This window comes from Schistocerca nitens, chromosome 4 (genome assembly GCF_023898315.1).
Source record: "Schistocerca nitens isolate TAMUIC-IGC-003100 chromosome 4, iqSchNite1.1, whole genome shotgun sequence".
Taxonomy (NCBI): domain Eukaryota; kingdom Metazoa; phylum Arthropoda; class Insecta; order Orthoptera; family Acrididae; genus Schistocerca; species Schistocerca nitens.
The window spans coordinates 962646159-962671592 of NC_064617.1; the positions used below are offsets into that span (position 1 = coordinate 962646159).

The window sequence follows — 25434 nt, forward strand, 5'->3', positions numbered from 1 at the left end:
CAGCATCACCTTGGAAAAAGTAAGAAATAAATAAAAGCTACAGTTAGTTTGCTGAGGCCTTGTCATTTGATTTTATTCAGTATACTCCACGAATCTGTGACATCATCTTCAGGTGGTTGAACGTAATACTGACAACTGTATCGTGACCTGTCAGTTGAATCTAACTCACATCATTTTGTGTTATAACGATGCTAGGCAATGGTGCTTTAAACCTCTAACGTCTTGCCATCTTGCCAGTAGGGTAATAAATATCTGAGATTAATCGCGTATGATGAGCAAACGTAGCCAAACATTTCAAATTACTGTCATCATTCGGATATTTACCCGTATGTACTTCATGTCTCGAGAAGCCATCATTTATGTTGAAGCATTTTGTAAAATTAAGCAACTGGTGATGAGCACAAGACAATAGTAGGCGAGGACAGTTTTCTTTGTTTTACGCCCCTCCACGACATGGCCTTGTGTAACTGAGAACGCAAAATACACACATCAAAAAAAGTTTTGGACAGAACTCCTAAAAATTGACGTTGACGGTGGATATTGTATCACAGACACAATCGCTTTGACTGTTCAGAGATGTCACTAAACCCGCCCAAAGATGTAAACAACTATGCATGAACAGCGCCTATTGGACGGAAGGGGTCTGACAGCCGTTCAGTTGCAGTCATTCCACAAGGAAGGAGGTACACGGCTCGTGTTGTCTGTAGTTCAACCATGCCTAGACGGTCAATACCGCGGTTCGATCGCGTCCGCATTGTTACTTTGTGCCAGGAAGGGCTCTCAACAAGGGAAGTGTCCAGGCGTCTCGGAGTGAACCAAGCGATGTTGTTCGGACATGGAGGAGATGCAGAGAGACAGGAAATGTCGATGACATGCCTCGTTCAGGCCGCCCAAGGGCTACTACTGCAGTGGATGACAACTACCTACGGATTATGGCTCGGAGAAACCCTGACAGCAACGCCACCTTGTTGAATAATGCTTTTCGTGCAGCTACAGAATGTCGTGTCACGACTAAAACTGTGCTCAGTATGAAACTTCCTGGCAGATTAAAACTGTGTGCCCGACCGAGACTCGAACTCGGGACCTTTGCCTTTCGCGGGCAAGTGCTCTACCATCTGAGCTACCGAAGCACGACTCACGTCCGGTACTCACAGCTTTACTTCTGCCAGTATCTCGCCTCCTACCTTCCAAACTTTACAGAAGTTCTCATGCGAACCTTGCAGAACTAGCACTCCTGAAAGAAACGATATTGCGGAGACATGGCTTAGCCACAGCCTGGGGGATGTTTCCAGAATGAGATTTTCACTCTGCAGCGGAGTGTGCGCTGATATGAAACTTCCTGGCAGATTAAAACTGCGTGCCCGACCGAGACTCGAACTCGGGACCTTTGCCTTTCGCGAGCAACTGCTCTACCATCTGAGCTACCGAAGCACGACTCACGTCCGGTACTCACAGCTTTACTTCTGCGAGTATCTCGCCTCCTACCTTCCAAACTGTACAGAAGTTCTCCTGCGAACCTTTCAGGAGTGCTAGTTCTGCAAGGTTCGCATGAGAACTTCTGTAAAGTTTGGAAGGTAGGAGGCGAGATACTGGCAGAAGTAAAGCTGTGAGTACCGGACGTGAGTCGTGCTTCGGTAGCTCAGATAGTAGAGCAGTTGCCCGCGAAAGGCAAAGGTCCCGAGTTCGAGTCTCGGTCGGGCACACAGTTTTAATCTGCCAGGAAGTTTCATATCAGCGCACACTCCGCTGCAGAGTGAAAATCTCATTCTGGAAACATCCCCCAGGCTGTGGCTAAGCCATGTCTCCGCAATATCGTTTCTTTCAGGAGTGCTAGTTCTGCATGGTTCGCAGGAGATCTTCTGTAAAGTTTGGAAGGTAGGAGGCGAGATACTGGCAGAAGTAGAGCTGTGAGTACCGGACGTGAGTCGTGCTTCGGTAGCTCAGATGGTAGAGCAGTTGCCCGCGAAAGGCAAAGGTCCCGAGTTCGAGACTCGGTCGGGCACACAGTTTTAATCTGCCAGGAAGTTTCATATCAGCGCACACTCCGCTGCAGAGTGAAAATCTCATTCTGTGCGCAATAGGCTGTATGATGGGCAACTTCACCCTCGACGTCCATGGCGAGGTCTATCTTTGCAACCACGACTCCATGCAGCGCGGTACAGATGGGCCCAACGACACGCCGAATGGACCGCTCAGGATTGGCATCACGTTCTCTTCACCGACGAGTGTCGCATATGCCTTCAACCAGACAATCGTCGGAGACGTGTTTGGAGGCCACTCGGCCTGGCCGAACGCCTTAGACACACTGTCCAGCGAGTGCAGCAAATCCTTCAGATCTATCTCAGAACAATGTACGAAACCAAACCCAAGCAGCTCCCATATCTCTCAAATGTACGATGAGGTCTCTCACGTACGGACTTACTTTTCGTGGCGCGACGATTGCAACCGCCATGGAGTTTCACAAACAAACGTCATACAGGGCATCCAAGGAGGAATGGTCAGTATTCAGATATATGATAGGAATGATCATTTGAAGCAACAAGTTGTACTAAACGTGGACTCTAAAATGCGTACCTTAAGAGCTATGAGTGCTTTTTCATCTTCGCTACTGTGAAACACATCTACCAAATAAAGGCTCATAACCCTTAAGGTATGCATTTTAGATATCATCTTTACCAGACTTTTCTGCTTCGATTGCTCGTTCCTGGCATATCCATGATTACTAACTATTCCCCCCGGATCCTGCATTAAAACTGTCATCTTGAAAAAAAATTTGACGTGACTTGTGAACGGCCTTTCTAATAAATTATCATTAGTAACTACCATCTCTTCGTACTTTTTTCTTTTTTTTGGAAGTAAGGTTCTCACATCACCATTGCGCTGAAGTTCTATTATCTGGACTAAATGTTGTCTGACATATTTTTATCTTTAGTCGCACACAGGTTGCACGTTAAATAACGTTGTATCATTGCTTCATTCAGCGGCACAAGTTTTATTTTTTCATGGCAACTGGAGATATATTGCTTTTCAACGTTGGAAACGTTTCTAGAGAAACTCCTAAACCGATACCGAACGATGTGCGAGTAACTTTAGAAGAATGATAGTGACCTGTGACTAGTTTTATCCTTTTATTTAACACATTTTCGTAAATTGTGTGATACATTGTCAAAAACGCTTTTGAGAGCAGTGGTCGTTCGTAAATTAAGTGATACATTATCAAAAACGCTCTCGAAAGCAGTGGTCGTGACAAAACTACATCCACCTAAGAAGTCAACTGTTCTCATCCCGCGGGGAATGTGGATTTCTATTAGTTTAACTTTTCGAATTCATTTTGTCACATATACGAGGGCAGTTCAATAAGTAATGCAACACATTTTTTTTCTCGGCCAATTTTGGCTGAATAAACCGGAAATTTGTTGTGGAATATTTTCAAACATTCCCGCTTCATCTCGTATAGTTTCATTGACTTCCGACAGGTGGCAGCCCTGTACGGAGCTGTTAAAATGGCGTCTGTAACGGATGTGCGTTGCAAACAACGGGCAGTGATCGAGTTTCTTTTGGCGGAAAACCAGGGCATCTCAGATATTCATAGGCGCTTGCAGAATGTCTACGGTGATCTGGCAGTGGACAAAAGCACGGTGAGTCGTTGGGCAAAGCATGTGTCATCATCGCCGCAAGGTCAAGCAAGACTGACTGATCTCCCGCGTGCGGGCCGGCCGTGCACAGCTGTGACTCCTGCAATGGCGGAGCGTGCGAACACACTCGTTCGAGATGATCGACGGATCACCATCAAACAACTCAGTGTTCAACTTGACATCTCTGTTGGTAGTGCTGTCACAATTGTTCACCAGTTGGGATATTCAAAGGTTTGTTCCCGCTGGGTCCCTCGTTGTCTAACCGAACACCATAAAGAGCAAAGGAGAACCATCTGTGCGGAATTGCTTGCTCGTCATGTAGCTGAGGGTGACAATTTCTTGTCAAAGATTGTTACAGGCGATGAAACATGGGTTCATCACTTCGAACCTGAAACAAAACGGCAATCAATGGAGTGGCGCCACACCCACTCCCCTACCAAGAAAAAGTTTAAAGCCATACCCTCAGCCGGTAAAGTGATGGTTACAGTCTTCTGGGACGCTGAAGGGGTTATTCTGTTCGATGTCCTTCCCCATGGTCAAACGATCAACTCTGAAGTGTATTGTGCTACTCTTCAGAAATTGAAGAAACGACTTCAGCGTGTTCGTAGGCACAAAAATCTGAACGAACTTCTCTTTCTTCATGACAACGCAAGACCTCACACAAGTCTTCGCACCCGAGAGGAGCTCACAAAACTTCAGTGGACTGTTCTTCCTCATGCACCCTACAGCCCCGATCTCGCACCGTCGGATTTCCATATGTTTGGCCCAATGAAGGACGCAATCCGTGGGACGCACTACGCGGATGATGAAGAAGTTATTGATGCAGTACGACGTTGGCTCCGACATCGACCAGTGGAATGGTACCGTGCAGGCATACAGTCCCTCATTTCAAGGTGGCGTAATGCCGTAGCATTGAATGGAAATTACGTTGAAAAATGGTGTTGTGTAGCTAAAAGATTGGTGAATAACCTGGTGTATTTCAGTGCTGAATAAAACAACCCCTGTTTCAGAAAAAAAATGTGTTGCATTACTTATTGAACTGCCCTCGTAAAATTGGGAACTTAAAATAGGGCCAAAACAAGCAACTCAAGAGTACAGCAAATCTTCGGTGTCGATTAAAATACTGAGAACAGTAACTCGTTTATTTCGTTACATCCTAGGATTGAACAGAACATGCTGCGAATTCCAGTACGACATTATAAATTAAATCTGAGACCGTAATTTTGGAACAGATCTTACAACAACACCTAAATGGTTTTATTCTCATATGAATAAAATACAGCCTTAAAGGTTTTATCTGAGCAGCAGTAAATCAACAAATCAAAACGTTTCCAATGTTAACCGCCGGGTCCAGTTGGCCGTGTTTCTATTTATTATTAGTGCTACCACTGCCTATTAATCTTGTACATGATGCTAATATTGGTTCATCAGTTTCAATTATATTTCGAAGCTTTCCTTGATTCGCATGCGTAAATATCTACGTCTTGTTTGGTTTTTCCTTTTTTTAAATGCACAGGAGATACTATCTAAAGCCAAAACATTGCTAGCCTTTATTTGAAAATGAAAGAAACGTACTTTATAGCAGCTAATGAAAGCACAGTGAGTTACTATAGTTTCAACAAAAAAAATGGTTCAAATGGCTCTGAGCACTATGGGACTCAACTGCTGAGGTCATTAGTCCCCTAGAACTTAGAACTAGTTAAACCTAACTAACCTAAGGACATCACAAACATCCATGCCCGAGGCAGGATTCGAACCTGCGACCGTAGCGGTCTTGCGGTTCCAGACTGCAGCGCCTTTAACCGCACGGCCACTTCGGCCGGCAGTTTCAACAAAGACAAGGAGCGCGTACAAGTATACAGTCCACATTAGGAGAGGAACTGGTTTTGGTGTCACTTCCTCGTTATACTCTCATTCTTCTTTCCACTCTTTTTCTCGTTTCGTTTGACAGATCTCTGCACAACTGAGATGTTTGGCGGAGGAGCAAAGCTCACCGTCTGAATGCCTCACGCGCTGTGGTCGCTACAGACGGCTTTGCGTGCGCGCATGTGGTTCCGACTGCATGAGGAACCTGCTTCAGTAACGTAGCAGCGTGTTTCGAAGCACATACGATTTTTAATATAGGCTTAGCGACTACTCTGTACACTTTAATCTACCATTTTTTATAGCTGTAGCAGATGTATTCTTGGTACGATAAGGAAATGGCATACCGAAATGTCAGAGTTATTGTACCTTGAATACTGTATTCTTATTGTACTTCATTATTAAACGTAGAAATAAATTTAGAGCTACTTTAAATATTTATAGGGTTCTCAAAAGGTTATTAAATTTGGGTGCCCTTTAACACGATACATGTAATCCGTGTACATACTGCTAACCAAAATTAACCAAAGAATGCTGCATGTCCAGTTACTTCATCACCACAAGTAGTGATAAAGTACGATAGATCCTTTCTATTTTCACTTCAGAGCCAAAAGTAGTTTTCAAGGGGTACAATAGATGAATTCTATTTTCATTAGTCCTTGGCACATTCAGTTACTAACTATCGAGATATGATAAACCTTCCATTAAGCACCATCAGTAGTAATTATGTAAAATTACGCTTTAATTTTGAATAATTAGTCGATTGTGTATTTTGGTATCGGAAAATATGTTTCGTAAAACTTTTTGCGTATCAAATGATACTAAAACATTGAAGATATCTATTATTTTTAATACGTAATTCAGAAATAAGTTCACCTCTTGGTCATGTTAAAGTAGTTGTCTCTAAATTTTTAACGATCTCTCTTTTGACATTAAATAATATATTTCTTCTCTAATGGTAAAGCATTACAGAGATGTATATTGTAACGGTACACACACACACACACACACACACACACACACACACACACACACACACACACACACACAAACATACACACATATATATACTAGAATTAATAATCATACTAATTCTACTTTAATACAATAGCTATTGGAGACACAGAATTAATAATCATACGTAATTCTACGTTAATAGAACAGCTATTGGAGGGACAGAGATTGATACAGCTGCCTCTTTCACTGTAAGATACAAAAGAAAAGTACCGATAAAAATGCTCATCCTGTTCCAAAACTGGATGTTGCGATTGTTTCAGAAAAATACTAAAATGTGTATCGTTCCTACGGGTGCAGAGAGTTTATACTCATCATTTTACTCTTGACAAGCTAGTGCGAAAATTGATTAAAAAAAACAAAACAGAATGGCCCTCATATAGAAAGAACGAAGTAAAACAAAAATAGTGATAGAACAGTTTTTGGAACAACCAACCCTTTCTATTACCTAGAATGCAAGGTGAGGTACGGCTAATGCATAGACATAGAAATTAAGCTTAGTTTATGTGAGGCAGGTGTGCGGTACAGCTAATAGAAACCTTAAAAACAAAACTAAGAAAGATACTCAAACTAAATTCAGTTCCCACACTGCTCTGTGAACGCCAGACCTGGATGTTTACCACAAGGCAAGTAAGCCGCATTCAGGCGTAAGAAACGAAATTCCTGAGAAGAGTTAAAGATTAAACAATAGAAGACAGACGATGGAATCAAGATGTTAGAGGAAACTAAAAGAATATCTAAATGATAAAATTCTAGATTGTAGAAGAAACTGGAACGAACATATAGAATGAATGGAGAATGTCAGACTCCCCTTAAAGGGTAATGATTGTGACAACGGACACGAGTTAGAGGAAAACGTCAGCAAAAATGGGTGCCGGAGCAGATAATTTTACCCAATACTTGAAAAGGAGAAGGAGAAGAAGAAGAAGTCAGTTTCTCTACGATTTTCTGTTTGTGAATAACATAACTAGTTAATAGCTAAATTAACGTTTGGAACGATACGTGATTCCCATATGTAAACGCATCAAAAGAATCGTTAGGCTTACATCAAAGCTTGGAAGATGACATTCAGTGACCCATTCTTTTAAACCTCTTGACGTTTTACGGAAAGGCACAGATTATAATTAGAGACAGTTCTTAGGTCAACTATTTACTCAACTGATTAAATAATATCCATAATATGATTTTAAAACACAATATGAAATATTAGATGAAACATATAATGGTGACAAATAGCGTAAACTTCCTAAAACTGGAATAAAATCAGAATCAGTTATAATTATGTCTTTCTGATCCACAGTTTTATTCTGCATTCGTTCTCACTCTTCTCACAGATTAATATTTTTGTACGTAAATATGCACGACTAACACATACAATATTATTTGATTTTCTTGGTTTATTTATCCTGTATTAGTTTCACTTCAAAATAACGCAAGGAGATGAGACCATATTGCGCAGAAGATAAAAAAGTATGCGCATTCTCCAAATCGAGCCATCACATTTAAGGCGTGATTTTAATACAAGGGGCAAACTCCGCAACTAAATAGAATTCCTTTCCTGCAGGCGGAGGAGTGAGGTCCCGGCTAGGTACCTCTTCTAAACTCTCGACTGAAACTGACGTTTTCACACAGATGTCGACTCATCAACAATCAGTCGATTTTATGGCTTTCTTAACCCTCATCCCATCAGTGACAATGAAAGTTTGAGTCACAGTTGCGGCTATTAATTGGCAACCAATACTGTGCAGTCGCAATCGCATTCTGACACTCAACTGTACATTGCGATTGTACAGCATTGGTTGCCAATTATTAACACAGAAATGATCGCAGGCCTCAGACGGGATTTGATGTCCTGTATATCATATATTTGCGGCCTTTCTCAGACAACATAGTGGTTCAGGGAGATAGTAAGGTAACGTGGTTACGGGGTTGCAAACTGTTCCTGTGTCACGACGTATTTTGTTTCTGGGAAAAAAACCGTCTGACACTCAACTTTGTGTTATTGGGAGTGTTGTCGGGACAAAAGAACTTATTTTCTCGTTTCCCTCTGCTGATCCTTTTTCATTACGCAATCTGCTTAGCACGATGGTTTACTGTAGTACAAATTCATGGTGAACTACCCGCATCGTGTCAAGAAAACTAACAAATATCATTTTAATGACGTTTCTCGGCTGCTTTTCTTTGCCGTTGTGGTGGTAAAGGAGTTTCCTGCGACTAGCACGATTGTGTTTGTTTTGTGCATCGCACCACGTAGCAACTCGCTCCTGGAGTAGTTCTGGCAAAACTTAGTGCTAGTACGTTGTTATTTCATGTCCGAAACTGAAATATAGCAGATTACGTGAATAGCGCTTACGAAAAGAAGCACTGTTACTTAGCTGATGGTTTTGAACCAATATGGCTTTGTCATATGATTCAGAACTACATGTAGAAGAGAAACGTCAGGGGACTGCATCACTACCAACCCTCCCCCTGCTGGAAAGAAACTCCATTTAATTTTCGTTCGCTAAACCCACTCGTTGAAACTGGGCATTATCTGAGGATTAAATCAAGAAGGGGTTATCTACTCTACAGACTTTCAGTAATTTCTTTTTTGTACTAATCGGAAAGGATAAGATTACTACGTCGAAGGAACGTGGGCCAACAGGCGCGAACCTGTGTCAAAACTGAGGCGTGAATGAGGAGGATTGCAGGTGGCGGAGGGCATTTACCCGTGAGCTTGAAGGTCCAGCCGGCGGCGGCGGAGGCCCTCGGAGTCCCCCGCACGCAGGCAGTAGGGCCTCACTGAATGCTGTGTCTGGTGGTGCAGGGCAACCAGCACCACACCCTCATCATCGAGGAGTTCGAGCCGGACGTCTTCCGTCAGCTCATCGAGTACATCCACACCGGCTGCGTCACGCTGCAGCCAAGGACCCTACTCGGTGAGTAGTGACACACGACATCTCACATCGTGCTTAGACAGCAAGATCACCGGACTATGTGCTAGTCACCCTCTCAGAAAAGCACACTGGTCACGTTAGGTGGGGTGTAGAAGTGGTACAAGGCTGTCGAGTAACCGTACAGGAAGGCTTTGACGACTGGATGTCACAGTTGCTGATGAATCTTCCGGGTTGTACGGCCGTGGTCGAAGGACCTTTCTGATTCCCGACGTTCCGTGCAGAGTTGAGCTGGACATCTTCAGAGGTGCTCCTGGCGACGCTGATTCTTGCCGACTGACCACGTCGGCAAGACTCAGCTTCACCAGGAGTACCTCTGAAGATGTCCACCACAGCTCCAGACGAAACGTCAGGAAACGAAAAGTTTCTTCGACCACAGCAGTACAACGAGGAAGGTTCATCAGCATCTATGAGGGCAAACCAGAAAGTCTTTGACCCTGTATTTTACTAGCCGCTGTGAGGTACATATATGTAATGACAAATATACATCCTTTCTTTCTTCTTTTCTTTTGCTGATGCCTTGTCCCACGGTTTCGCAGGGTCGGTACGGTTAGGAACGGATTTGGCAAGGTTAGTTATAAGGGGTGGCTGGATGCCCTTCCTGCCGCACACCCCGTACCCCCCAGCGTGGAATCAGTGTACCCCAGTTGTCTGCGCCCAATGTAATCCATGGAATAGTGCGAACATGTTCAGATGTCTGCGAATCCTGTAACTGAGGCAGAACGTGGTGACCCGCCCGGTGTTCGCCTAGTGGGATGTGGAAAACCGCCTAAAAACCACATCCAGGCTGACCGACACACCGGCCGCCGTCGGTAATCTGCCGGGCGGATTCGATGTGGGGCCTTCGCGCCTACCCGAGTCCAGGAAGCGACGCATTAGCGCTCTCAGCTAACCTGGCGGGTGACAAATATACATCCTATTGTACATATATTATTTTTCCACAGTCTCCACACGGGTTCACACATTTGTCCCACTGTAGCAGTAAATTTGAGATGCCCCTGAGATAGAATTCGACTGGCTGGCTATGGTACCACTGTCGAACTGCTGTATTGGCTCCATCGTTACTTGTGAAACGCTGTCCTGCCAAAATATTGTTCAGCAGATAGAATATATGGAAATCACTTTGGGGGAGGGGGGGAGGGGGGGAAGGTCTGGATTGTATGGTGGTTGGTCCAGAAAACACCAGTGAATTTCCCAGAGCATTTCGGCGGTTCTGTTTGCCACATGTGGTCTAGCATTGTCGCGGAGCACAATCATGTTGTCCACATCGAGAAACCCTCGGCGCCTTCCGTTAATGGAAGACCTCGGACGTCTTGCTCGCACGTCGATCTCTTTGACCAGTGCATCCACTCAGGCAATGTTGTCGTCAGTCAGCGACGAACGCGGCTTCCCCGACCTCTCATTGTCACGCAAGACTTGGCGGCCATTGTCGAACTCACAACACCACACGCCACAGTTCTCAAAGCGAGACAGTTTTATTCGTATGTGGACTGCATTTACTTGTAGGTCTCGACTCGCGTCCGTCCCTTTCTCCTTCTTCCATGCATTTATGGAACAGTAAAGGGGAAATAGTAGCTCTCTACCTTGTTGTATATCCCTTTTATTGTTCCCTCTTAGTTCTGGTACATATTATCTATTATCAGCCTTTTCCTAAAATTTACTCCTATTTTTATAAAATTTTCGAACATGTTACACCATTACAGAATGCTGAACGTTTATTCCAGGTCGACAAATCCTATGAAAATATCTCGATTTTTCTTAAGTCTTGCTTCCATTGTCAATAACAAAGCCACAACTGCCCCTAAAGTGCCCTCGCCTTTCCACAAGCCAAACTGATCGTCATCTAATAAATTCTCAATTCTCTTTTCTATGAGACTCTTCCGCTCGGTCCACTATCGAAACTTTTCGTTCGTTTTACGAAAAAGTACTTTGTTTAGATGAGTGAGTTCTCTGGAATCTTTGTAGTGTGATTATTTTCCTGAAGTCAGTTTCAACTTGTTATTTGTGAGCTACAGATAAGCCGGCCGGGGTGGCCGAGCGGTTCTAGGCGCTACAGTTTGGAACCGCGCGATCGCAACGGTCGCAGGTTCGAATCCTGCCTCGGGCGTGGATATTTGTGATGTCCTTAGGTTAGTTAGGTTTAAGTAGTTATAAGTTCTAGGGGACTGATGACCTCAGCAGTTAAATCCCATAGTGGTCAGAGCCATTTGAACCATTTTCAACCTATAGATACGAGGTGCATTCAAGTTCTAAGGTCTCCAATTTTTTTTCTCCGGACTGGAAAGAGATAGAAACATGCGCATTGTTTTAAAATGAGGCCGCGTTCATTGTCAATACGTCCCAGAGATGGCAGCACCGTACAGCAGATGGAATTTTACCGCCAGCGGCGAGAATGAGAACTGTTTTAAATACTTAAAATGGCGACGCTTTCCTTACTTGAACAGCGTGCAATCATTCGTTTTCTGAATTAGCGTGATGTGAAACCAATTGAAATTCATCGACAGTTGAAGGAGACATGTGGTGATGGAGTTATGGATGTGTCGAAAGTGCGTTCGTGGGTGCGACAGTTTAATGAAGGCAGAACATCGTGTGACAACAAACCGAAACAACCTCGGGCTCGCACAAGCCGGTCTGACGACATGATCGAGAAAGTGGAGAGAATTGTTTTGGGGGATCGCCGAATGACTGTTGAACAGATCGCCTGCAGAGTTGGCATTTCTGTGGGTTCTGTGCACACAATCCTGCATGACGACCTGAAAATGCGAAAAGTGTTATCCAGGTGGGTGCCACGAATGCTGACGGACGACCACACAGCTGCCCGTGTGGCATGTTGCCGAGCAATGTTGACGCGCAACGACAGCACGAATGGGACTTTCTTTTCGTCGGTTGTGACAATGGATGAGACGTGGATGCCATTTTTCAATCCAGAAACAATGCGCCAGTCAGCTCAATGGAAGCACACAGATTCACCGCCACCAAAAAAATTTCGGGTAACCGCCAGTGCTGAAAAAATGATGGTGTCCATATTCTGGGACAGCGAGGGCGTAATCCTTGCCCATTGCGTTCCAAAGGGCACTACGGTAACAGGTGCATCCTACGAAAATGTTTTGAAGAACAAATTCCTTCCTGCACTGCAACAAAAACGTCTGGGAAGGGCTGCGCGTGTGCTGTTTCACAAAGACAACGCACCCGCACATCGAGCTAACGTTACGCAACAGTTTCTTCGTGATAACAACTTTGAAGTGATTCCTCATGCTCCCTACTCACCTGACCTGGCTCCTAGTGACTTTTGGCTTTTTCCAACAATGAAAGACACTCTCCATGGCCGCACATTCACCAGCCGTGCTGCTATTGCCTCAGCGATTTACCAGTGGTCAAAACAGACTCCTAAAGAAACCTTCGCCGCTGCCATGGCGTCAGCGTTGTGAAAAATGTGTACGTCTGCAGGGCGATTACGTCGAGAAGTAACGCCAGTTTCATCGATTTCGGGTGAGTAGTTAATTAGAAAAAAATTCGGAGGCCTTAGAACTTGAATGCACCTCGTACATAACAAGAGGTCTGTAAGTTAGGGTTAGTCTGAATTATGGAGAAGAACTTTTCGATTCATTTCAATTTCATCACTAATTCAAGTAATGTTCAAATGTGTATCAAATCTTGTGAGACTTAACTGCTAAGGCCATCAGTCCCTGAGCTTACACACTAAATTATCCTGAGGACAAACACACACACCCATGCCCGAGGAAGGACTCGAACCTCCGCAGGGACCAGCCACACAGTCCATGACCGAGCGCCTCAGACCGCTCGGCTAATCCTGCGCGGTTCATCACTAATTCTCTTGATTCTCTGTACGCATGAAAAAGTCGAACTCAGGTCTCTTCAGGTAGTTGTCCTGTTTCTGTCGGATGCCTGCCAAAAGCTGTGATGCACCCATACGTCCCTGCATTGTATTTTGGGACGTTCCGTATTTTTTTTTTTTTGTTATAAAAAGCTCTCCCAAACGTTAATACAGTCTGTGGCCAAACACCGAGAACAACAAGTAACTGTCCCTGAATTTACTGGATGTGTGACGATATGATTATCAGTGTCTGAGACGGAGCCAGGTGGCACAGAGGTTAGAACACTGGACTCTCAGTCGCGAGGACGACGGTTCAAACAGGCGTCCGACCATCCAGATTCAGGTTTTCCGTGATTTCCCAACATCGCTCCACGCAAATGCCGGGATGGTTTCTTTGAAGGGGCACGGCGATTTCCTTTTCGATCCTTGACACAACCCGAGTGTGTGCTCCGCCTCTAATGACCTCGATGTCGACGGGACCTTGAACCTAATCTTCGTTCCTTCCAGCGTCTGAGTGAAGCGGCACTCTGTTGCAGGGGTGATGAACGCGGCCGACTACTACGGGCTGGACGAGCTGCGGCGCGCATGCGCGGGCTTCGTGCAGTGCTGCATCAACGTGGACACCGTGTGCGCCCTGCTGGCGTCCGCCGAGCGCTACATCCAGTACAAGTGCACCAAGTCGCTCGTCCAGAAGGTACGGCGTGGGCTGTCACTCTGGCTGTGTCTCACGGGTCGGTAACAGCACCAGCTGTGGAGTGTGTCCAGCACTGTGCATCCAGGACAAGTGACAGTGGAATGACCACGTACAGTAGCTGCATGAAAAGCAGGTGCCACGTCGTGATTCATTGAAATGATACTCGTGATCGAGGTAGCTTTTAGAAGAAAAATCAATTTATTGATTCTTGGTTGTGGCAGGTACGTGTGGGCCCCTAACCAGGTAGGATTAATAGAGTGACTAGAGAAGCTTCTACGGAGAGGAGCTTGACTGATTTGACTGATCACAGATTCGATTAGTAACTGTAACACTATCATTCAGTTCCTTTGGCGTAAGCTATAAGATAGGTATGTCCTAAACAAGTTTATTGTCAAAATCCAAAGAGCTTGTGTTCCAAGAAGAGTCAGGGAATATACAGACACTGACAAAAAAAGTGAAGCAACTTCCGAGAATGGGAGGAGGAGACGATGTGAAACTTCACCAGCTGAGATGGTTGTTGTTGTTGTGGTCTTCAGTCCTGAGACTGGTTTGATGCAGCTCTCCATGCTACTCTATCCTGTGCAAGCTTCTTCATCTCCCAGTACCTACTGCAACCTACATCCTTGTGAATCTGCTTAGTGTATTCATCTCTTGGTCTCCCCCCACAATTTTTACCCTCCACGCTGCCCTCCAATACTAAATTGGTGATCCCTTGATGCCTCAGAACATATCCTACCAACCGATCCCTTCTTCTGGTCAAGTTATGCCACAAACTCGTCTTCTCCCCAATCCTATTCAGTACCTCCTCATTAGTTATGTGATCTACCCATCTAATCTTCAGCATTCTTCTGCAGCACCACATTTCGAAAGCTTCTATTCTCTTCTTGTCCAAACTATTTACCGTCCATGTTTCACTTCCATACATGGCTACACTCCATACAAATACTTTCAGAAAAGATTTCCTGACACTTAAATCTATACTCGATGTTAACAAATTTCTCTTCTCCAGAAACGCTTTCCTTGCCATTGCCAGTCTACATTTTATATCCTCTCTACTTAGACCATCATCAGTTATTTTGCTCCCCAAATAGCAAAACTCCTTTACTACTTTAAGTGTCTCATTTCCTAATCTAATTCCCTCAGCATCACCCGACTTAATTCGACTACATTCCATTATCCTCGTTTTGCTTTTGTTGATGTTCATCTTATATCCTCCCTTCAAGACACCATCAATTCCGTTCAACTGCTCTTCCAAGTCCTTTGCTGTCTCTGACAGAATTACAATGTCATCGGCGAACCTCAAAGTTTCCTTTACTGCTTGCTCAATATACAGATTGAGTAACATCGGGGAGAGGCTATAACCCTGTCTCACTCCCTTCCCAACCACTGCTTCCCTTTCATGTCGCTCGACTCTTATAACTGCCATCTGGTTTCTGTACAAATTGTAAATAGCCTTTCGCTCCCTGTATTTTGCCCCTGCCACCTTTAGAATTTGAAAGAGAGTATTCCAGTCAGCATTGTCAAAAGATTTCTCTAAGTCTACAAATGCTAGAAACGTAGGTTTGCCTTTCCTTAATCTTTCTTCTAAGATAAGTCGTAAGGTCAGTATTGCCTCACGTGTTCCAACATTTCTACGGAATCCAAACTGATCTTCCCCGAGGTCGGCTTCTACTAGTTTTTCCATTCGTCTGAGATGGTATGTGATGTTATTTCAGTGATTACAAAATCAAGTCAAATTTACGAAGAACTTGGCATTGTGAGCTCACTTATCAGTATAACGTTGCTACCACTCTGCAGGAGGAGGTGCAGTTACACGGAGAATAATTAGCACCAAAATTGAGACGAGCGGGCGTATACGCTAATAGAAACAAAATTATTCCAGTAAAAGGTGTCCGCAGATGAGCCGTTTCCGAGATAACTGCTACCGCCACAGATGTCACTACGAAATCGTTTCCTAAGAATTTTTTGGAACATTATCCTTTGGAAAAGCAGCGATCGGTAATGTTGTATTAAAATTATTTCAATAAAAGAGTCTTGATCGCATGTATGTTGCTTGTGGGTACGTCATTTGGTGATCGGTTTAGGTCTTTCAGAAGACCATCATTGGACCACTTTTTTACTCCTTGTTGACGACAGGAGGCGCTGACGTGGAGCAGGCCGCTCTGGAGGCACGTCCAACACTCCAGCTTTCCACACCAAGGAGTAAAAGAATGGTCTGATGGTGGTCTTACGAAAGACCGAAACGGTTCACCAAACGAAATATATACAACACACATGCGATCAAGGCTGTTTTATTGGAATAATTTTAAACACTGTCCTCGTCAGTAAAATGTATTTTAAATGCAAGCTTTTCCATTAACATCGAAGGCCTACCGTAACAAGAAATACAGTAATACTTCAGCACATTATACCTTAACATCTACTGTACATTCGAATGTGTTCAAGGAGTTGTTCTACGTGTCGTCCTCACATTTTTAGGCGCTACTGCACTCGTCTTTGCTGTGAATTATGTATCCTTTCAAATGGTCCCAGATCGTCCCGTAAATCTTGATAAGACTGTACTCCCTGCTCTTGTTCTTCAACCGTATCGACGCAATAGCTGTACACGTCACTTTTGCGACGATCCCAGACTGAAGAAAACCCCTAGGATTGAGGTTATGTGATCTATAAGGTCTAAGTGCAAGGCCTCTTTGGGCTCTCTACCTTGAACCACTGGCACGTTAGATGTCGTCTGACCTTTTTAGACGGGACTCTAAAAGTTATTATTTCAAATTAATTTGCACTAACTACAATGATATTTCATACTGAAGTCAGCAGTGGCTCGTAATCACACATTCATAATTATCTCGCAAACGGCTCGATCGTGGACCATGATTACTGGAACGTTTTTGTTTCCATTACCATATGATTTCTTCTTTCGCTGTTAATCATAATACGCCATTTATACCACTTCACCCATCTCAAAATTCAAATCAGTCGAGATGGCGCATTGGGAAGCACACTGGACTTGCATTCATGAGGATGACAGTTAGTATCCACGACTTGCCATCCAGACACACGTTTCCCGTGATTTCGCTAAATCGCTTAAGGTAAATGGTGGGTTGGTTCCTTTAAAAACACACGGCCGATTTCCTATCGCTTGCCGATCCGATATTGCGCTCCGTGTCTAACGATGTTGTTGTCATTTCTTCCTCGAGACACAACTAATATGACTTAGCTTCCTCACACGTTTGGAAAGCATTCGTCATTGTCAACTAGAAAACTAATGAAAATACGTACAAATAATCTACTTAGACGATACAGACAGGAATGATGAAAGAACTGCGATAGAAAAGTAAGCAATACAGAAAAAGACGCTAGAATTCTTAATGAAGTTAGACAACAACGTAGTCTGTACCAACGCATACTGAATATGTAAACAGAACATTCAATAAATAAATCCAAATACTATTGTACAGTCATAAAAATAAATAATATGGATCTTTGGACTTCTCAAAGACATAGCTGTTTTATATTCAGACGAGTGTAAATCCAAAAAATTTTAGAAGATAATGGCTAAAACTACGAAGTGTATAGGAATAAGAAAGGAATACAAAAATACTAGTGTACACCGACGGATCAGAATAAATAGTTATCAAAGTTAGGGTAAATACGATAAAATTAACATGATGAAAATGTTCACGTAGTAAAATAGCTGTGTGCAGAAACAGTACAAAGGAAATAAAACAAATAATCAGAGAATCAAAAGTAGTGTTAGTAAATAAAATAAAAATATTTGACTCGAAAGACATCAATATTGAAAGAAGGGGGAAACTTCATTTGTAGCTGTGAAACATATACAGCAGACAAATATGAAATGCAATACCTGATACACTATGGGCTTTTTGTGGTTACGTGGATTTTCTTCCGGATTTGTGATTTATCTTTATTTATAGTACGACCACCTTTATTACCACAATACCTTCATTTCGTTTCCGCATTGTCCCATAGCTTGATAGACTACAATTTAATTAACGCCCTGTTTCAAGTCAATTGGCAACTCTCGAATAACGTAAAAATAAATTAACTATTAAATAACAGAACCACCTCTAGGCCTTAAAATCTACGTCAGGGCAGCAACCAAATTTCATAACGACATATCGTCAACTGGTCGAATTTACTCACAAGCTACAATGACATTTTCGCACCATGAAACATAATAAACATCTGTCGACATTTAATTTACATATTTTTATTGTTACAAAATATATTTTGGAAATAGTACAACCGGTAAATAAAATGCATCAAGCTGTCTTCACAGCTAATCAAAGAGGCTACATGTATGGCGCTACACTTCCGTGGAACTTTTACTCAGTCAACCTTTTGGAGTACTTGAGGCGCGTCCTTGCTCAATAGCTTTAGCGGGCTGCCACCCATATCGCACTTAACAGCGCGATTTTGAATTGAGCCTATCAGCGTTCGTCAGATCCCCCACCACAAGTCAGAGCACCTCCCACTGTCCCGAGATACTGACTTAACATACACTGAAAAGCCAAAGAAACAGATACACCTGCCTAATACCGCGCAGGGCCCACGCGAGCACGGGGCAAAGCCGCAACACGACGTGGCATGGGCTCGACTAATGTCTGAAGTAGTGCTGGAGGCAACTGACACCACGAATCCTGCAGGGCTGTCCATAAATTAGTACGAGTACGAAGTGGTGGAGATCTAATCTGAACAGATCATTGCAAGGCATCCCAGGTATGCTCAGTAATGTTCATGTCTGGGCAGTTTTGTGGCCAGCAGAAGCGTTTAAACTCAGAAGAGTGTTCCTGGAGTCACTCTAACAATTCTGGACGTGTGGGTGTCACACCGTCCTGCTGGAATCGCCCAAGTCCGTCGAAATGCACAATGGATGCAGCTGCTGAGACATCATGCTTACGTACGTGTCACCTGTCAGAGTCGTATCTAGACGTATCAGGGGTCCCATATTAGTCCAGCTGCACGCGCCCCACACCATTACAAAGCCAAGACCAGCTTGACCAGTCTCCTGCTGATATGCGGGTTCCATGGATTCATGAGGCTGTCTTCTTACCCGTACAGGTCCATCTGCTCGATACAATTTGAAACGAGACTCGTCCTACCAGACAACATGTTTCCCGTCACCAACAGTCTAATGTCGGTGTTGACGGGCCCATACGAGGCGTAAAGCTTTGTGTCGCGCAGTCCTCAAGGGTAGACAAATGGACCTTCGGCTCCGAAAGCCCATATCGAAGATGTTCCGTTTGAATGGTCCGTACGCTGAGCACTTGTTAATGGCCCAGCATTGAAATCTGCAGCAATTTGCGGAAGGGTTGCGCTTCTGTCACATTGAGTGAATCTCTTCAGTCGTCGTCGGTCCCGTTCTTACGGGATCTTTTTCCGGCCGCAGTGATGTCGGAGATTTGATCTTTTACCCTATTCTTCATATTCACGGTACAGTCGTGAAATGGTAGTACGGGAAAATTCCCACTTCATCGCTACCTCGGAGATGCTGTGTCCCATCGCTCGTGCGCCGTCTATAACACGACTTTGAAACTCACTTAAATCTTGATAACCTGCCATTGTAGCTGCAGTAACCGATCAAACAATTGCGCCAGACACTTGTTGTCTTATGTAGACGTTGTCGACTGCAGCGCCATATTCTGCCTGTTTACGTACATATGTATTTGAAGATGCATGCCTGTATCAGCTTCTTTGGCGCTTCGATGTGTAATACAAAAAAATCTATCTCCATTTAATAGGAGTCTTTTATTTTTTTTAAACTTCTTGTCATTTCGGGCCGCTCACTGCAGTAATAATTCTTAATTTAGGATGAGTTATTACAAAATACGCCGTAATCAAGCTTGTGAATATTCTGGTGGACCGTTACAAGAATAGTAATACAAAGTAAGATGAGACCGACACTTTCATTGTTCGTTACAAATATCGCAGGTGTCAACTGTGCAGAAAGCAAGGAGTTATCTTGTAATAGATCCAAATGATATGCTGTCAACCAGTCGCGAAGTTGACTACAAAGCCCCTTCCTCCTTCGCACCCCACTCCCTAAAACCTAACGCATTATTATACATGGTGGTGAGGGGGTTTGGGGGGGGGGGGGTAACTTTCCGCAGTAAACGTCCAACGAGAAGTGACTTACAGAATGCAATCATGCTTAAGTTTATTGTATTTGTGGGCACTACCATCCTTAGTTCCTAGTCCAGGGGCCGGCTGCTGTGACCGAGCAGTTCTAGGCGCTGCTGCTACGGTCGCAGGTTCGAAACCTGCCTCGGACATGGACATGTGTGATGTCCTTAGGTTAGTTAGGTTTAAGTAGTTCTAAGTCTATGGGACTGATGGCCGTAGATGTTAAGTCCCATAGTGCTTAGAGCCATTTGAACCATTTTTGCCAATCCAGGTTACAGTTGTCTACCGAGGATGAAGTCTGAAACTCCTATTTTTACCATTTTACGAAATACGATAGTGAACCTGTAACACTACGCTACTGCGCACCATACTTATTAAAGCCTGTACTATGGTAAGTTGACGGGCTTCACCTTATAAGAAAGGATTTTGGTATATATGTTCATCGCGTGTACCTGAATGGAGGCAAAATCAGACCTTCACCCACTCAGTAATGACAATGATACGTCAAGCAAGTCTGAAGTGCAACTACATGTTAGGACGGACAAGAAACAACGCAGCAGATGCTACCAAATTGTTAATAATAGGGTCACCAGCCTAATTAGGCATTAACTGAGTTTCTTCCCAGTACAAGTTGATGCACGTTCATACAAAACAACACGTAACAACACTGCATACTATGGTAAATTTTAGAACCCTAAAATCTACTGAACTAATAATTTCACTTTCTGTATTAATATGAACACGCCATAAATACACAACAATACACTATAATGTTTACTACAAACTTCGTACTGTCTATTAATCTGATTAAAATCGGGCATAGGTTACCCTAGAAATAGCACTTCCGAAACACACATACAATGTCAATTTTGAAAAAGGTAAAACACCAATAAATTTTGGTTTTATATTGACTTTAACTTTGCTGGTCAAATGAGTTCAGTACACTTCAGAATTCAAATGAATAGTAAAGAAAAAAGGGGGGAGGAGACCCTGAAACTATTATGATCACTGTAGTGAAAGTTTGATTATTGAGAGCATTAAGCATTCAAGATTTCCAGAATATGATTTACCGCTCTTTTTCTCTTATTTCCCGCTCATTTAACTACCGTTAATTTTTTTTCTCAATTTAAATAAACTTCATTACTAAACCAATTTCAACATTATCTTCGAACTTTGTCGTACCTATATTATTCGTCCAGTATTCATTAACAACAAAGTTCTTTAAACATCATTCTAACATTGATAGGTCTGCAGGTAATTATTATTAACATAAACTTTAAATCTTCATCTTGGGACACTCGGATTGCACAACATGTGGAAAGGATCCTGTCTAGGTTAGTTGCGAGGATAATTAATTGATAGGACAGTTCTGGTAAAATTTAAGTTGTTATTGAACAGTGTGTAGCAAAAGTAACACTGGTCCACACGAATACAGTACTAAAAGTTTCAACCTGTTCGTATCGATGAGGCGGTCGGCAGGCGGCGAGATGGCGAGGCGCAAAGCACACATGCAATTACAGCAATGGCTCTTGAAATATTGGCACTTTACTTCTTCATAGCGTCGCAATATTTTTCCATTTAGTGCCTACGGAATATTGCCATGCGGTATAGGCGTCGGAAACAGCGCATCCGAGGCTCAACGAAACCACGTTTTCCAGGAGAGCCTCTTCGATCCAGAACGTGTTTCTCAGACCGATGCCCGACTCCGACTACTGCTGCTGCTGCTGAGCCCGTTAGTCCGTGCCGCGCCCGTGTGCATTTTCCCGCGCTCGCCTGCCTCCACCTTTTCCTGCTCCCTCACAGACAGGGTATTCACCAAAGGTTTTGCATTCCACATATCCTAATACATTGCCTACGTATGGACCAGGCGTACAATTACAACTTTCACATCGTACAATAGTTTCAACATTAGTTAAACTTCACTTCTATTATAACATTGCTTGAAATTTTACATAAATATTAAAATTTACATCGAAAATTGTTTACAGTTTCTTTAACATAATGACATGAAAAGAAAAAGAAATGAAATCAGAACATCGATTATACTAATTTATCGAAATTCAGAAGAAAAAATTTACTATATGTACAATAGTACTGCGTTGTTGTTGCTACAAACCTTACCCTAAGAATCACTTCTTACATCTTTCCGTGGTGTCAACAGGTGCTGGAGTTCGTCGACGAACACGGGAACGAAGTGCTGAACCTCGGGTCGTTCACGCTGCTGCCGCAGCACGTGGTTCGTCTCATCCTCGCCAGGGACGAGCTGAGAGCCGATGAGTTCACCAAGTTCCAGGTCTGTTACTCCGAACACCAGAACTTGGCAGTCTGACTATAGCCCTACCTCTACTGGTGCAATTTAGTACGCTTTTACCTAAATAATAGAAAAAAATCTTTCTGTATGTTGTCACGTATAATATACACCAAAAGAACAAAAAGTCCTGCTACAGGAAAGGCCTCGTATAACCCTCTTACTGAAATTTTGTTTATTTCATAGATAAAGTACACTATGGGAGGACAGTGCTGTTAATAGGAAAAGCTAATCAATACAGCTACCCATTTGACAGGATTTGATCGAGTCTTGTGTCTAATGCATAAGTAAATCAGACTATTCAATTCTTTTCCAAAGATTTTACGCAGCGGTTAAATAGAAACGCACTATGAATAATATTATACTGAAGCTAGGGCAACTGAGTTCCAAGTTCATTTAGTGGTTTAAAACATGTAATAATGGTCGCCAGCCTATCCATGCAATGAAACGGTGAAGTATTGGCAAAGCAGAAGTATGAATTTTGCCTACTTTCTTCCTACTGTTTGATTTTGTTCTTCAAATAAATATTACTCCACGTAAACAATGTTGATGCAGACACTGGAATTTCATTTTAACTGTAGCCTAGTAGATAACTTCAGGGAAGCTAAAAAAATTTGGCCAAGGTGGACATATAGAATATCATTTTCTATAATAAACAAACTTAAATACTAAAGCACACATTTTTTATACGGATTATTTCACTTCACGAAAGCCTCTTTCTTATTGGAAATTACTTTCAAAAGCTTTCTTTGAAGTAACTCTGCATAGTCATTTACCAGATGACAGTGACTTGGCTACACTCTGATTGAAATTTACGTAATCCAAACTTGCTCAAAATAAATTTGTTGGTTTCAAGTCATCACCTATCTTAAACTTGCTTAAAAAACTTCTCTATGGCATAGCATGAACATCTATCAAGTAAACAAATTAATTCAAGTTGGTGGAAAGGAGAGTGATTTTTAGATAGTACAGTACCCTTGATTGTATTTCAACGGAGTGTTACAGAACCGCTGCTGTCCATGATGTACATACAGTAACGAGCCAAAACATTACAACAGCTGCACACTGCGACGTTTGGTGCTGCCTGGTGGCGTTGAAGGCACCTGACGCGGTAACAAAAGCATGCAAGCGGAGAAAACACGGACGAGGAGCCACCCTGACGAATGTTAATAATTGGCAATACTGTACCATCGCAATAAAGTCATGAGATGTTCAATTGACTCCTTTATTAGAACATGTTACGCTTTACGGGATTACACCCATCTTCAGACATCACAAACTTCAACTCCTTCCCAACCAACCAGGCGTACAGCCTTGACAACTCAAAGAAAGTGCCGAAGCTCTGCTTAAAGACTGCTTGTGTCGCAGTCATATGTTATTCGGCGCTTTCTTTGTGTTGTCGAAGCTGTACGCCTGGTTGTTCGGGAAGGAGTTGAAGTTTGTGATGTCTGAAGATGGGAGTAATTCCGTAACGTGTAACATGTTCTAATAAAAGTGTCAATTGAATATCTCATGACTTTATTGCGATTGTACAGCATTGGTTGCCAATTATTAACATAAAAATGATCGCAGGCTTCAGACGAGATTTTATGTCCTGTAGATCAGTCTGACGAAGATATGGGCTGCGGATGGGATAGCGACTTTGACAAATGTGATACTGTCGTGGGCATTGCGAGGTGCCGGGGCTAGCAGTGTATTTAACACTAAATTCTTCTAGAATCTTTATATGGAAATGATGCTCTAAGCCCCCCCGTTTTCTATCTCCGACTTTTGCTGTTGCACATGGATTAAGAAGAAACGCGAACTGACTGTAATCGACCCTGCAAGTGGAGTAGAAAAGAGTTTTGCACCAGCAATAATTTAATTGGATAGAAATTAATTAGATAAAGGAAAGTTTCATTAACATAGTGAGAAATGAAAGGGTAGCTCTACCGATCAACGGAATGAAAGTTTTGTCCAAAATAACAATTTGATTTATTATGACTAAACTCAAAATAATAAACAAAACACATGAAAGATTTACAATACATCAAATTGGATACTCAAATAAATGCTGTGAAGGTGAAGTTGTCGATAAACTAGATTGTGACATTTATGAACGATTCGTATGTGGAGCCAATTCCTTGCAACTCAAATCTTAAGAGAAACACCCAGCCAACCCAACATTAATTGCTGCTATGGTAGTGATAACTCAGACAATGAACACCGAAGACAGAACAAAGTTAGAAAAAACGAACAGGCACGCTCTGCTGAGCTTTGATTATCACCTAGCAAAATTCGCTGATTTGCCGGTGCTGCGGACATACATTACCAAGCTGTCTTCTTAACTGCAAGGACACGATCTGGCGTACCGGAGGCGATGGCTGGTTGCTTCGACGTCCCGTCGTGGTGATGATAATGTGACGAGTATAGCCCGAAACAAATTCACCTGGTCTGGTTGTTCCAGACTAAAGACTTCCTATCAATACAAATGCGCCTCTGATGGAGAAGAAGATCACTGACGGTACAGTGACCGATTTAACAAGTGAAGTCACACACTAACTCTGATACAGTCAACTTTAGCCAAAACGGCTCAAGACGGACAACACAGGCCGCTTGTACACAGAACGCTCAATTGACAACTGTACTCGGAAAGTTATGTTGAAGTCGAAACTTCAGCAACTTCGCCAAACAGTTACAATTAAATGAAAGTATATTAGACAGCTAACGGAAGGCAGGCGATCCAGAGCAGCGAGAGCTCAGTCTTGTAACCTACCCCGACCGAAAGGCGACAGCCGACTCTCTCAAGAGCACCTGTACAAGCCGAACACAGAACATTCCCGCCCCCACGACAGTGGCCGTGGTTAAACGTTCCAATCAGCAACTCGAAAATCGGCGGAAAATTCCACTCTATTGCCGATGCACTACTATTCCACCAATGGAGATACTTGGCGCCAATTTGTGGGCCGATTTTGCTACGTCACGGAGATATCCCCTGAGCAAGCCAATCACAGTTATGATTTTGCAGA

At 43.1% G+C, this 25434-nt stretch overlaps 1 protein-coding gene across 1 annotated transcript in view; it reads left to right on the top strand.

Annotated features, from left to right (window-relative positions):
- The window catches only part of LOC126252874 (serine-enriched protein), a 237758-nt gene that overhangs the window by 184038 nt on the left and 28286 nt on the right, over nt 1–25434 (top strand). Inside the window, exons 5-8 of the mRNA XM_049953831.1 lie at nt 6106–6111; nt 9319–9430; nt 13817–13974; nt 22280–22411. Of these exons, the coding sequence (XP_049809788.1) occupies nt 6106–6111; nt 9319–9430; nt 13817–13974; nt 22280–22411 (408 nt within the window). The remainder of the gene's footprint in view (nt 1–6105; nt 6112–9318; nt 9431–13816; nt 13975–22279; nt 22412–25434) is intronic.